At 40.9% G+C, this 13,505-nt stretch overlaps 1 protein-coding gene across 7 annotated transcripts in view; it reads left to right on the top strand.

The window, feature by feature from the left end:
- Nucleotides 1-13,505, top strand: part of MAP7D2 (MAP7 domain containing 2) — an 87,534-nt gene that overhangs the window by 72,031 nt on the left and 1,998 nt on the right. For all 7 annotated transcript variants that reach the window (XM_075096683.1, XM_075096692.1, XM_075096662.1 and 4 more), the window contains 8 exons: nucleotides 5,178-5,410; nucleotides 5,799-5,925; nucleotides 7,149-7,353; nucleotides 7,500-7,604; nucleotides 8,848-8,901; nucleotides 9,538-9,616; nucleotides 10,910-11,096; nucleotides 12,963-13,242. In XM_075096683.1, the coding sequence (XP_074952784.1) occupies nucleotides 5,178-5,410; nucleotides 5,799-5,925; nucleotides 7,149-7,353; nucleotides 7,500-7,604; nucleotides 8,848-8,901; nucleotides 9,538-9,616; nucleotides 10,910-11,096; nucleotides 12,963-13,212 (1,240 nt within the window). In that variant the 3' untranslated portion in view covers nucleotides 13,213-13,242. The remainder of the gene's footprint in view (nucleotides 1-5,177; nucleotides 5,411-5,798; nucleotides 5,926-7,148; nucleotides 7,354-7,499; nucleotides 7,605-8,847; nucleotides 8,902-9,537; nucleotides 9,617-10,909; nucleotides 11,097-12,962; nucleotides 13,243-13,505) is intronic.

Below are 13,505 nucleotides of genomic sequence, written 5' to 3'. Positions count from 1 at the left end.
CACAACAATAAAACTTCGACCAAAAGAGAGATCATGACGGATGGCGGAATGGATTCACAGTAATTACAGAAATAAAATACAAGTATTTGAAGGTGCGAATTTTACTGAGAAAGCAAAAAAGATCAGCCCAAAACATAACGCCCAAGACAATATGAGTGAACAAATATGAACCTAAAAAAGAGAAAAGGGGAAAAAAATAAAAATATCTTGAGCGATAATTAAAAGCAAGGAAGGAATTAAAAGCTTGAAGATATTTGAAACAGTAAATATATCAAGAAATGTCATACAAGAAAGAAACCCAAAACTATTGCTTTGAATCCAGTGTGGATCAGTTGACAAAGACGAAGGTTAATAGATTAGAGAACTGGGATAATTGAGAAATTATCTTTTATTTTTACACTTGCTATTGGATACTGATTGTGTAAAGTGCTTCTGTTCTTCACATCTTTCAAAACATCAATAATACCAGGTTCTCTGGTAAATTTTTTTCATGTTTCATCTTCAAAGATCTATACGTTAATAAGTTTATTCTTGCAGTATCCCTCGGAGAATAGTTAAGTGTCCTATCTTATAGAATGGCAACGCAATAAAGCCTGTGTCCTTCACATGTCTTTGGGTAAATAGTCCCTTTAAACTAAATCCTACTCCCTTGATTCTGTCATGTCCCATCGATTTCAAAGTGTCTCCAGATAAGCCATAGTATAAGCCAGTGAGTAAAAATGAAAAGCTCTGACCAGCCTCTATGTTACATTATTTTGCCAAAACGTTACCTCATATGAGAAGGAGAGGGGCAGGGGGAAGGGACAAGGGACTGCAGCGCTGCTGGTGGGTGGTGGTTCTTGGTTCATTTCCAGTTCCCACCCTGTGTCACTGTCCTTTGCTCATACTTTCACTAAGTGAACCCGTAGCTTGGTGGTTCTTTTGGGTGACGCCCCACTGCAGCTGTTGGGATGCACTCTGATGTCAGAAATGCACATGCTCAATCAGAGTACCAACGAAACAGGAACCTAGAGTAGTACAAAAAAGACTTTGGTCTCTTTGTTTTAAAAGTGACCTGTGATGAATTCCTCACAGAAGTAGCTTCTATGTCCTGCAGTGACCTAGTTTTAGATTTTATTTGATGTGTGCTACATTTACTACTCTTGATTTCTGTTTTTCCTTGGAAAGATAAAAACAATGGGTAGAATGTTGGATCAAGACTATTTTGAGGTTTTCTTCAGCAGCAAGCTAAAGAATGGGCCAATTCAAGATTTTTAAAACATCTGCAATAATACAGTTATCAAAATAACTGTTCTATAGACCTGTGCTGAGTTTGTGCTCTCTTAAGAAATGTAAAAGAGAAACGAATCTGTCTCTGGCTAGAAAATATCAAAACTAAGAGTGAAAGAAAACTACTTTTGAGAAAATGTCACAGATAGCAAAGCAAAAATGTCAGAACCCAGGAATAGCTTGTGATCAGAGCAATCTCAGAAACCAGGCTTGAGAACATGCAAGTGCTTCATGTGGTTTCGGCAGAGCTTTTGTTGAATTAATAGGGAGATGGTGGGGGGGCGGTGTACAGAAATAATGCAGCTCTGGTATTGCTGCAGATTTCTCATTTAAAGTCAGCCTTCTGAACTGCTGCAACTGATGACCTGTCACGTACCTGGCTTTTCAAAAAAGTATACTGTTCTCTCCCTTGCTGTTCAGGGACAGAATTGGATGTGACCTCTGACTCGTGTGTGCTCTGTGTATTTTATTTTCGATGCTTAGTAAAAGTAATCTCAGAACCCCTCGTGTGCTCTTCCTGAGAATTTCTTCTGCAGTGTGGGCTATCCCTCTTTTAAGTACATGTCATTGTAATTTAAGGACCTCAGACCTGATAGAGGTTCTTGCAGTGCATGTAGGAATGGCTTCTTAGAAGCTGCTGCCCCCTTGTCAACACAGGGCAGTTAGGTGAGAAAACTAAGATCTCCTGGAGGGAGCAAGATCCTTCCTGTGCTTCTGTACTTCCCTGTAAAATCTAGTGACTAAGATGAGCAAACTTTCAGATAACTAACATGCTACCACTTCTTGGATTCTGGGGTGTTGTCGCCTTAATTCTCGGATCCTCATCAGGCACGCTTCTGTGTTCTCACATTCCTACCAGGGTTTCATTACATCCCTTTCCTTTTCTTACAATGCAAATATAAAACATTTTTTTAAAACCTAAGCACACCCCTATGCAAGTGTGTATACATTTTGCCTTAATAATCCTATTTTTCTGTCTTCACAGTCAAGTCTGGCCCTTTCTGGTAAAAAGCAGCGTCATTTAAATACTATTAGGAGGAGTGGGTTTTTCCCAGTAACAATTCTGCCTGTGTCTGGGAATGTTAAAGATGCTAAGTTGACAATATGTTTTAAATACAAGGGCAAACCCAGTGTTCATTTAATACTTTCTACAGGCATGCAATAAATTACTTAAAATTTCTGAAAAAAGTATTTTTATTCTGGATGGGCTTTCTCAGCTTTTCATCCCTTGCATTACACTGTTGATGTCCTTGCAGTAATCAGTCCTTTATATGCTTCTCCCTGTTAGTTGCTTTAAAACAAGCAACGGCGTACTTGTTTCTTGTGTTTCTGCCCAAAGAGCTGTAACAAAAAACTTCTGTAGGTCTAAAAGTTCAAAGATGCATTACTTAAATAATAGATTCAGTGCATTTCTAGTCCAACAGGTAAGTTGTGCAGCCAGTCTGCTCTAATTCCTGTGCAGTGCAAGATACACAGCTGTCATGACTAGACTCTTCCTACCACCCTCTTTAATTTGATTGTCATGTCTTTATTAGAAAACAATTACTTCTGTGCTAATACTGAAAATGACTCAGCCTTAGTTATGTGACTGTGTTGTTTCTCCTGTCACAACAAGTTAAATAAAAAGCATTGTGAGGAATCTGTGGTGAAGTTGGAAATGTAAACCAAAGACAGCAAGAAGGGACTATGCTTTGAAGAAGTGTCTGATTAGCAAGAAGCATCCTCTGTGCTGCAGAGGAGCGTAAGAAATGTTGTTTGCTTTTTATTTATACATTACATTTTTGAGATGTGGTTGGAAATTACTGTAATGGTGAGGCACATATGAGATGTTCGGCACATACGAGATGTACGTGTGTAGCTGAGGCCTTGAAATTTCTGCCTTTGTCTTTAGGAGGATCTGGGAGTCCATCCATATCCCAAAGAGAAAACTACAGACAATGCTAAAACCAGATTTGGTCAACACCAACCAATCTTATTGGCTTCTCCCACTGCTGTTTTTTTACAAGAGCTGGAAACAGACCTGCCTGTCCACCCATTCCAAAGCCTGTTTCTGTCAGGGAGCAGCAGGAGCAGGCTGCCTTGTGAGGCAGGGCGAGCCAGGAACCATGGGCGGCAGCAGGGCAGACAAGGACAGGGACCTCACCCACAGGCACCCATCCCACAGCAGACCAAAAGAAGTGACCAGGGCAGGTGTGGTGATGGTGACTGGGGTCAGCCAAGACTCCAGTGATAGTCAGCAAAGGCCTTAATGAAGCAGATCCAAGGACAAGCCAGGACATCAGGTCAGGATCAGCAAGTTAGGAGGCCAGGTACTGGCATGCCTACAGCTTAGCTCAGGTAAGGACCAAGGGTGAGGACTTGAGCTGACAGCAAGTTCCTGGGCCTGCAGGCAGAGGGTACCTGAGCTGAACTTCAAATTTAGTTGCGTGCTACTCTTCCACCAGCCCAAGGGCTTTTTGTATTCTGTGATGGCTCTTCAGTGGGAGGAGGAGGGTATGGGTGGTGCAGTACTCTGCAGTCTTTTCTTCCCCACAAACTGGGCAGCTCTGAACGAGCTCCCTGTATTCTGGTGTCTCAACCTCTTTCACATGCAGCATAATATGTTAGAAAAGAACCCTTTCTTCTTCTGAATTCTTGAATTGTGGAGGGGGGCACACCAACTGGAAAGACTTTTAATTTTTGTCTGCTCTCTAATGGAAATGCTGTTCTGGTTATAATAGTCTCTGGCCACGCAGTACTGTAGCTGCATCTATACAAATCTTTCCACCCTAGTCCATTAATTTTCAGTCATTGTCCATGTTTTTCGTGCTTGTGGTCTGCCAGAATGAGTGTGTAGTCCAGAAAACATGTTGTAGTATATGAGACTATATTGTATAGATGAAAAAAGTGATAAGGGATAATACATTTGTATCATAATTGCATATCCATAAGGAAGGTTAAAACTATATGTGTAATGTTCACTTTAATGTAGGATTATTTCTTCTAATGGGACTCACATAAATCATTACTTTAAGATTGTAATCTCTTTACTTCCATACCACTTAGTCATACAGCCCAGCCTTTCTTGATGTTACAAGAATTTAGTGCTAGTTACTGGTGATACGTAAATAATGAACAGTGTTTGCATGTAGTTCTGTTTCCTCATAATCTGTTCTCTTGTGCACATATTTTCAGTGAATATCAAGTACCTTTTCCCTTCTGCTTTCCCAGAGATGACTTCAAGGTTATAATTTCACCTAAAATATGCAACAGCCAAATGAGCCGTTGGCTGCGTTGCCATCACAAGTGCAGCTGTGTAAAAGGTTGCAGGGGGCTGAGTTTTGAGCCTTGAGTCTGTCGCGTTGGTGCTGATTAAAACACTAACTGGAACAGTGGGGCTGACTATACAGTGGTTTGGTCAGTTCTGTCTCTTTTTGTGGTGCCCAGCTTTACCTTGGAATATAGTAATATTTGGTGCTATTTTAGATAATCAGATACCATTACAAAAAGACCATGTTTGAGAAGGCAGTGTTCAGATGAAAGCAGCACATTGCAGCCCACTATAATTGCTGCAGAGAGAAAGCAGCCATAGCTTTCCTTTAAACGTTGAAATGGACTATTGAATAATGTTGACAAAATTCTTACGAAATGGCCATTATGAAAATGATTTGGTTCAGATAGTGCATGATGTCGTATCTCTTTCCTACAACTTGGACAGTATTATTGGTCTTTTTAAAAAAGAATTTTTGGTACTCATTTGCACTTCCATGGCAAATCCCTACATTTCAGCAGGGATAACTGCTGAAAACAAAGGATGTTACTATGTAGCCAGAGACAAGAAAGAATGATGTAAGTAAAGTCAGAACTTGATTCCAAGTTGCTTAACGAATCGCCTGTTTTGAGATTTTTATTTTGTTTTCCCTCATCAGGACAGTTGCAAAGACTTACCCTCAGTCTCCTAAAAATGCCAAACAATATCCAGCTTCTCCTGTGAAGCATCGTGCTACTTCTAACCTCAGCCAGGAAACACCTAAAAAGAAAGCAGACAAGGAGAAAGAGAATGTCAGTCATCAAAAATCACCAGGAGCACGCACTGATGAGGCAGGCCAGGTGGCTTCTGAGAAGCATGTGCCTTCTGCAGGAAAGGCTGAAAATAATGAAGGTGAGTCTTACTGCAGGAATAAATTGCAAGGTATCGTGGGTCTGTGAGGCTTTTAAACAGTAATGAACTGTTCTTTTTATGAAGCTGCTCAGTCAGGGGTTTATGAAAATGCGTAAAGGTACGTACTAAAACCGGTAAATGTATAGTTTTCAGCAGCGTTGCCCATGTATGAAGGACACTTGTTAATGAGGATGTGAAAATGTTGAAATGCAGGGATGCCCATACCTATCCCATAGTCTCTCTGCTGAAAATGCTCATGTGTGCTTTTGAAAAACAAAGGTGTCATGCCAGCATGAACCAGGCCCGTTTTAGCCTCTCTTTGAGTGTGGAAGTGCTGGGCACTCTTAGTTCTCTGCCTAACTTTCCACCCTTGGTCGTCTTCTCCCAGGGAAGATCATGGCAGGAACAACTGATGCAGAAGAAGCCTCAAAAATTCTAGCTGAGAAAAGACGACAGGCCCGCCTGCAAAAAGAACAAGAAGAAAGGGAGAGACAGGAAAGAGAAGAACGGGAGAGGTATCTCTCTGGATTTGTGAAAATTATTACCTAATAATTTAATCTGTATCGTTGAAGATCCTTGAAATTGTGGTGGTTTTAGAATGAAGGTGGGAGCTTACATGTAAGCATTAATTTCTTTCAGCTTGGACCTGTAATTCACTAGTGTCCTTTGCAGTCTTTATGACTAGCGAAGTTAGAAAATAATAATTTGACCTCTTTAAGAAGCTTGAAGAAAGTGTTACTCATCCACACTGCAGTGAGGACACACCTGAGGTATTTTATTTTGTAAAAAAATATTTCAGGCAGTTTTGAATGAGCTGGTTCAGGTAGAAGAAACAGTCTTGCAGTAATAGTATATGCCTTAAATGGCAAGGCTTGTATGCTTCAACAAATTAACCGAAGCTTATCTCCCTGCCCAGCTCTGTTGTAGGCAGTTGAGGGCTTCAAAAGTGTAGGCATAATGAAGGATGCTGTGTCTAAGCAGTGAAATTCTGGCTGTGTTCTGGGAACAAGCTTTTAGGTTGCTTTCCACGTAGGATGCTGGTGGCAAGTGTCAAGAAATCATGCCCTTCCTTCAAGCCCCTAATGTTAAATCACTGACTCTGGATGTCTAAATGCAACTTTGTCTGCTCTTGTTGAAAACATGGAGGGGAGGGGAAATTTGGAAATATTTCTTGAATCCCTGATATGCAAGGGTAAGAATGACCAGTTGTCAGGGCAGCTCCTGAATTTGGTAACAGAGGAACATGATGTGCCTGAGTGGGCCAGGGAACAACACAGGTGGAATTTAGACCCACTCTTTCTAGCGTACCGCTGTGTTTTGTGGCTTTGTTTGCTGCTACTTACGCAATCTGTTTATCTTGACTGAAACGAAGAAAAAAACTACTTGCTTCTTTGTAGAGAGCAGCATTCTGGGTGTGAAGTACAGGGGAAGAGGGATGTTTTTATTATTGAAGCTCTAGTTGAAATGAGAATGGAAATGTTTTCTTTGCCACCTTTTTTCAAGGGAAATTATAATTTCTAGGAAATATTTTAGGAAGTGAAAATAAGATTAGGATATAAGTTTGACAGCAACCTGAATTCTGGGCATACGCTCAACCTCTGCTGCATCTCGGCATTTTTCCTGAAAATGTGCGCCTATGCATATATTATCAGTTACTGCTGATTGTGTGCCATACATATAACAGTATGTTTAAAAGGTTTCATCTACTTCAGCATGAATCTTATTGTATCTTTTGCAGGCTTGAAAGAGAAGAACAGAAAAGAAAGGCAGAAGAAGAAAGACTTCGTCTAGAGGAAGAGGCTCGTAAGAAGGAGGAGGAAAGAAAACGTGAAGAAGCAGCAGCTAGAAAAAAGGCCGAAGAGGAAGCCAGGAGAAGAGCTGAGGAAGAACAAATGCTAAAAGAAAAGCAAGAAAAAGAGCTCCAAGCCAAACTTGAGAAACAGGTACCATCTCAAACACCAATGTGGAACTTTATATGCATATATACGTATACATATACTTATATACACATGTAAATAAATACTTAATAGTATCTGGTAATCTGCCTGAAATAATAATGGCCCTCTCATATGTTACACATTTTGATTAGAGGGAAGAAGCAGAAATCAAAGCCCGTGAGGCAGCTGAACAACTTCGTCTTGAAAGGGAACAAATCATGCAGCAAATTGAGCAAGAAAGACTGGAGCGGAAGAAGGTAGATATTTGCGTCTCACTTAAGATAATTATTTCATTTCTTGTTTAAGTACATAACCCAGGAAGTACCCAATAGTATCTAGAAATAATAATCTGGAGGGATTACAGATGGATATTTAGGCCTCAGTATTTGCTACTTGCATGTTAGGGGAACAACGTGGGCATCAAAAATTGTAATGAAGTGGAATTGCCTAAGGCAAGGCAAACGACTTTCTACTAGGCACTGAACAAACACAGGATTAGCCTCTACCCACAAAGTTAAATGCCTGAGACAAACAGGGAATGGCATGCCAAGGCAAACGTCTACTGCCACCCAACCCAGGACATCACACACTGTTGAGGAATATGAGTGGCTTTGTTTTAAAACTTACTCAACAAAAGCTCCATGTCATTAATTGAGAAAGTTAATGTGATTAACAAACAGGTTTTCTCCCACCTGGCTTGTCTCTGGTTGCATTATGCAGAGGCAGCAGGGCTGTATGGCCACTACAGCACAAGGAAATGGCTGGAGCTGCATAACTTAGCTTTATCTACAGCTTCGTGGCAGGAAAGAGAGAACAACTGCAGAGTTGCAGAACCTCTGTCTGGTTATAAAAGGTCGTCTTTCCATATATGTTTTTCCAGTGTGTTGTTTTTAATTGTTTACCATGGAGCTGGACGCATGTTGCAGTTGCAGATTAGAATACCAAACCAAAGCGTCTTTAAATCAGAAATAGTTTCCTTTCACCAGTAGTGCAAAGAGACAAGGTTCGCTGGGAGGGGGCTTTTTAACGACTGAAGAAGAAGAAAAAAGGTATTTTAGGGTAATGCCTTACACGTCTCCAGCAAGAATAACTTGGGATATTTCATGTTACTCTTCCATTCCAAAAAGCTCCATTTTAAAGGAGCTATTTGGAAAGAGTTGGAGAAGCAACTAAATGAAAATAATAGCTATTGGTTTTAAACTTCTTGTTCCAGAGCTGAGCACAACTCATAACTGCAAACACCTGGTAATAAAATGTTTTTCTCTAAGTTGCATCTACTCAGAAAGTCGTGTTCTGTGAGACTGATGTGAAAGCCAGCTCCCAGGTCTCTTCTATCTTCTGATTATTTTTTTTTTTCCTGATTTATTCTCCCTTTTTCAAGACAAGCAGGGTCACAAGGGTAGAGAAAAGTTTTTCTTTTTGTCTTTTTTCTCCTTTATCAGTCTCTTGTGTTAAATAGTCTGTCTGCCTTCTCACCCTCCAATTTATTTTGATTTCTAGAGAATAGATGAAATAATGAAGAGAACAAGGAGGAGTGAAACACCAGAAATGAAGGTATGAAACAGTGTGTGGTTGCAGGGTTTTTCTTTGTCTTGTCTTATAACTCATATGTGCAAATTAAACTCTAGAGTAGTTCTACGTTAGTATGTATACCTAACTACACTCTACACCCAAACTTTAGTTGCATTTCAAACTGAGAATGACTGTTGCTGTGTCACGGTTATTGTTGTGCCACTGCTACAGAGACAGTTTTATGCAACTGTTGCAGACTTACCTCCCTCACTATCTAGCAAGGTGGCAAGAGCCCGTTCCTGGATGCTGGAGCTGTAATGTTTGCTGCTGTGATGTCTCTCCTCCTGCTTTGTACCAGCCTGTGAATTAGTTACTGAGCTCTCTGCGTTAAGCCTGCCAGGAATGTAGGATTGAGAACAAGGCAATTGTGTCCTGCTAGGGGGTGACAGAGAGTCAAGTTTTCACTTCTATGTTTTCTACCAAAGAAACTGTTTCTTCAGTTACTTTTGGAGAATATTTTCCTTTTGAAGTTGAAAAAAAAAAAATTCTCTCCTGCTGTGACTGACCTGTGGCTACCCCGTGGCCCCGGGCAGTCTCACAAGTTTCAGGTCCAGTCAGTTCCATGAAGGTTCCATGAAATCCTTTGCCTAGTACAGTTGACTCATTACTTAATTACAGAAGGAAGAGCCAAAACTGGAGGTACCATCAACTTTGAATGTGGAAAAGCAACCAAAGGCCCTTGTTCTCAACCAGCCAGGTAAAAATCACTGCATTTTCCTGATCTGTTTTCACAGTTAGTTCTTTTTAGAGTTTTTTATAATCTCAGACAGAGCACTGTGTATTATCACAGGTTCTTTGCTTTCATCTTTACAGCTACATTTGCATCAGTGACAAATGTTAGAAACTGCAAACTCAGCTTTGTTTTGCCGTGTAAGCAGAAGAAAGTTTCTCCTCCATTTTAGTACCTGACATAGCATTTCTGTAAATGAGAAGTTCCAGTCTGCCAATAGATTTGGTTGCTGCTATCTACCTTCCAATTTTGGAAGGAGAAAATTATTGCACACAACCAAGCTTGCAAGCTTGTAATAGCATTGCTCTTATATTTATAAAATCTTATACTTCATTTGACTTGATGAAAAAAGGGATATGTTGTCATGGTTTAGCCCCAGTCAGCAACCAAGCACCCCGCAGCCGCTCGCTCACTCCCCCCTGGTGGGACGGGGGAGAGAATCAGAAGAGTAAAAGTGAGGTAACTCATGGTTTGAGGTAAAGACAGTTTAATAGGTAAAGCAAAAGCTGTGCGTGGAAGCAAAGCAAAACAAGGAATTCATTCGCTAATTCCCCTGGGCAGGCAGGTGCCCAGCCGTCTCCAGGAAGGCAGGGCTCCATCACGTGTAACGGTTACTAGGGAAGACAAATGCCATCACACCCAATGTCCCCCCTTCCTTCTTCTTCCCCAGCTTTATATACTGAGCATGACGTCATGTGGTACGGAATATCCCATTGGCCAGTTGGGGTCAGCTGTCCCAGCTGTGTCCCCTCCCAGCTTCTTGTGCACCCGGCAGAGCACGGGGAGCTGAACAAGTCCTTGACCAGTGTGAGCGCTACTTAGCAACAACTAAAACATCTCCACGTTATCACCGCTGTTTCCAGCAAAAATCCAAAACACAGCCCCATACTAGCTACTACAAAGAAATTTAACTCTATCCCAGCTGAAACCAGGACATATGTATTTGAAGAATTATTAAAGGAAAAAAAATATATGGAATTTATCTGTATTTGTTTACTTCCCCAGGCTAAGGCTTTTAGTACTTGACAAAAAAGATAATACACTCTCTTCCTTTTTCCTCAAATTTAAAAGATACAGCAAAAAGAGTAATTTTAGAGGATTGACAGGATAGCATGATGAGTCACATATAAAACTGAGTCCTACTGCATTGTCAGTCTCTCGTTCTACTTGATCTATAACTTTAAAGCATTCCTGTTTTTTTTAAAGAACTATTTAAATAAAGAAGTTGCTACGGTCATAATTTCTAACCTTTTTTTATAGAGATCAATGGATTGGCCACCTGCCTGAAAAATAAAAGCTTAGAAAGTGCTGCCTCTGTAATCCCTTCCCAAGATGTAGTTGCTAATGGACTAAAGTCAGTTCCAGGACTTATTCAGCTGGAAGCTGTTGATGGGAAATCCAACAGCATGGAAGATTCAGCAGATGAGGTTCAGTCCATGGATGTGAGGTACAGACTGTATCTACCAACAGAAATTGTGGAATTCATGTTAGACACACAATAAGTTTTCTGTTCCATTTGTTAATACTTTCCTGCTTTACTTCTCACCTGCCCCACAATGTGGCGCTGAGGTGTCTGCTGTGGTGTACTCCACTCCTGTCAAGGTGCAGATTGGTTGTTTCAGACAAGAATCAACAGAACCTCATCTCACTCTCTCATATTTGGCAGAGGGCAGGGCTCTGAAACCCTTCTACAGGCCTTACTTCTGGATCCCAAGTTTGCCCAAACCTTTCAGATTGTTCTGTGAAAGTAGCTACTGTGTAGATATTGTCAGATGTCGCTTTTTTTTTTGTGTCAAGACTGCATAGCTATGATGCATGAGCTTTTCAACCTCCATGCAAACAGCATAAAGAAAATAATTACTTTAGATTTTACGTACTTAACAGGAACAAATGTATGGAAATAGTAAATAACTTTGTGTGTATTAAATACTGTTGGATTTTGACGGAAGGACTTACAGGAAAGAAGTTGATAACTTAAGGCTGCTATGAGAAAGCTGGCTCTGAATTTTAAAGATGGAATTTTTATATGGTGCTTCCTTAGTCAGCAAGCAAACTTAACATCCCATGCTGTTTCAGTATTTCTAGTAAATCTGCATAAATACATAAGAAATGCCCTACGGGGAGAGACCGGAAGTCCATCTAGCCCATTTTTTGGTCTTGGAGAGTATCAATAAGACAGACTGGTTAGGGAGAGCACCTGAGCACACCGCTTTCTGCAATCCAGGATCACACAGCAGTGTTACATTAGGGATGTTACAGGGTACAACTCTGCCTTGCCCTTTGAAACATCCACTGATGGACCTGTTGCTCGTAACTTTATCCAACTCCTTCTTCAACCTGCTGATAACATTTGCACCCAGGACCACATCTGGCAGCAAGTTCCCCAGTACAGTCTCGTTGGGTGAATTATATTCTTTGATCTGTGTTAAATCCAGTCTCTTACTAGTGTCGTTGGGCACCCCCTAGGTTTTGTGTTACAGGACTTTTGATGCACTGTAGTTTTGCCCTCAACTTATCCACCACAGAATGGTAGGGATTGGAAAGGACCTCTGAAGATCACCTCATCCAACCCCCCTGCTTGAGCAGGGACACAGGAACGCGTCCAGGCGGGTTTTGAATGTCTCCAGGGAAGGAGACTCCACAGCCTCCCTGGGCAGCCTGTGCCCCTGCTCTGGCACCCTCACAGGAAAGGAGTTTTTCCTCATGTTTAAGTGGAACTTCCTCCGTTCCAACTTGTGCCCACTCCTTTACAGTTTTAGAAATCTTTGCGAAACCCTTCCCCTTCCTCTGCCTTTTCTCCTCCAAACTGAAATGCAGTAGCCATACCAGTCTTGGCAAAGTGTCAGCTGGTAGCAGCGCTTAAATTAAATTACAGTATTTTTAATGACTGAAGTATATTATAAGGTCACCAGAAATAACTTTTTATTTAAGCTGTGAAGTGTGAGGGCTTCAGGTGAATGTTTGCAGGGTCAGGACAATAATTTGCAAGATGCAATAAACATTTTAAGTCAAGGAATGGTGCAGGGACTGAAATAATGAGTTGGCAGTAAACTACCAGAAATGTGTTTTTAGGAGATGAGCGTTGCCATCACGCAGCTACCACAAACCTTAAAGATTAAGGAACATAGATTAAGTATGACCTTCCATCCTGAACAGGGTAACCTCTTTTTGTTCAGACTGGGACATATTCTAGGTAAAGGCTTGCTGCTGCAGCTGGCCTTTTTGGACAGTCAGAAGATTAATTTGGTTGTTGCTCAATGAAAAGTTACAGACCTCTTACTCTGCATGTTCCTTTTGTGTATCTTTTCTATAGCCCAGTTTCAAAAGAAGAACTTATCTCTATTCCTGAATATTCACCCATGAATGAACTCATGCCTGGTGTATCTTTGGACCAAAATGGAACGAGTAATGCCAAGGCTCTTGAAGATCTCTTGGATTTCACAGGCCAAGCTACGTACTCCAAGATGTCCAGCGATACCATTAGCCTAGATGACTGTAACAAAAACTTGATTGAGGGATTTAACAGTCCAGGACAGGAAAATACACTTAATTCTATCTGTTGACAACCTCGCTTTTCAGCAGAACAGATAAAGGTACAGTATTGTGATAAACATATTAGGTATGATAAATTGCTGTGATTACTTAATGAGCTTCCCCGAAAAATATAGCAGTTGTAAACAGCATAAGTGGAGAGAGAAAGAAGGCTGGTCTCCTAGATATTTAAATTCAGCATAATCTTTCATATTTGCAGCTCTTTGTAAATTGGCATCATATGTAAACTGAGCGCATCATAACAACTGAAAGTGTCCTGGAAAGGGAAGCATTTCCTTTACCTGTTCAGAAAACAGTGGGAAGA

The sequence above is a fragment of the Phalacrocorax aristotelis genome, chromosome 1 (assembly GCF_949628215.1).
Source record: "Phalacrocorax aristotelis chromosome 1, bGulAri2.1, whole genome shotgun sequence".
Classification (NCBI taxonomy): domain Eukaryota; kingdom Metazoa; phylum Chordata; class Aves; order Suliformes; family Phalacrocoracidae; genus Phalacrocorax; species Phalacrocorax aristotelis.
The sequence above is the reverse complement of the archived record's forward strand: the minus strand, read 5'-3'. Positions and strand labels throughout refer to the sequence as shown.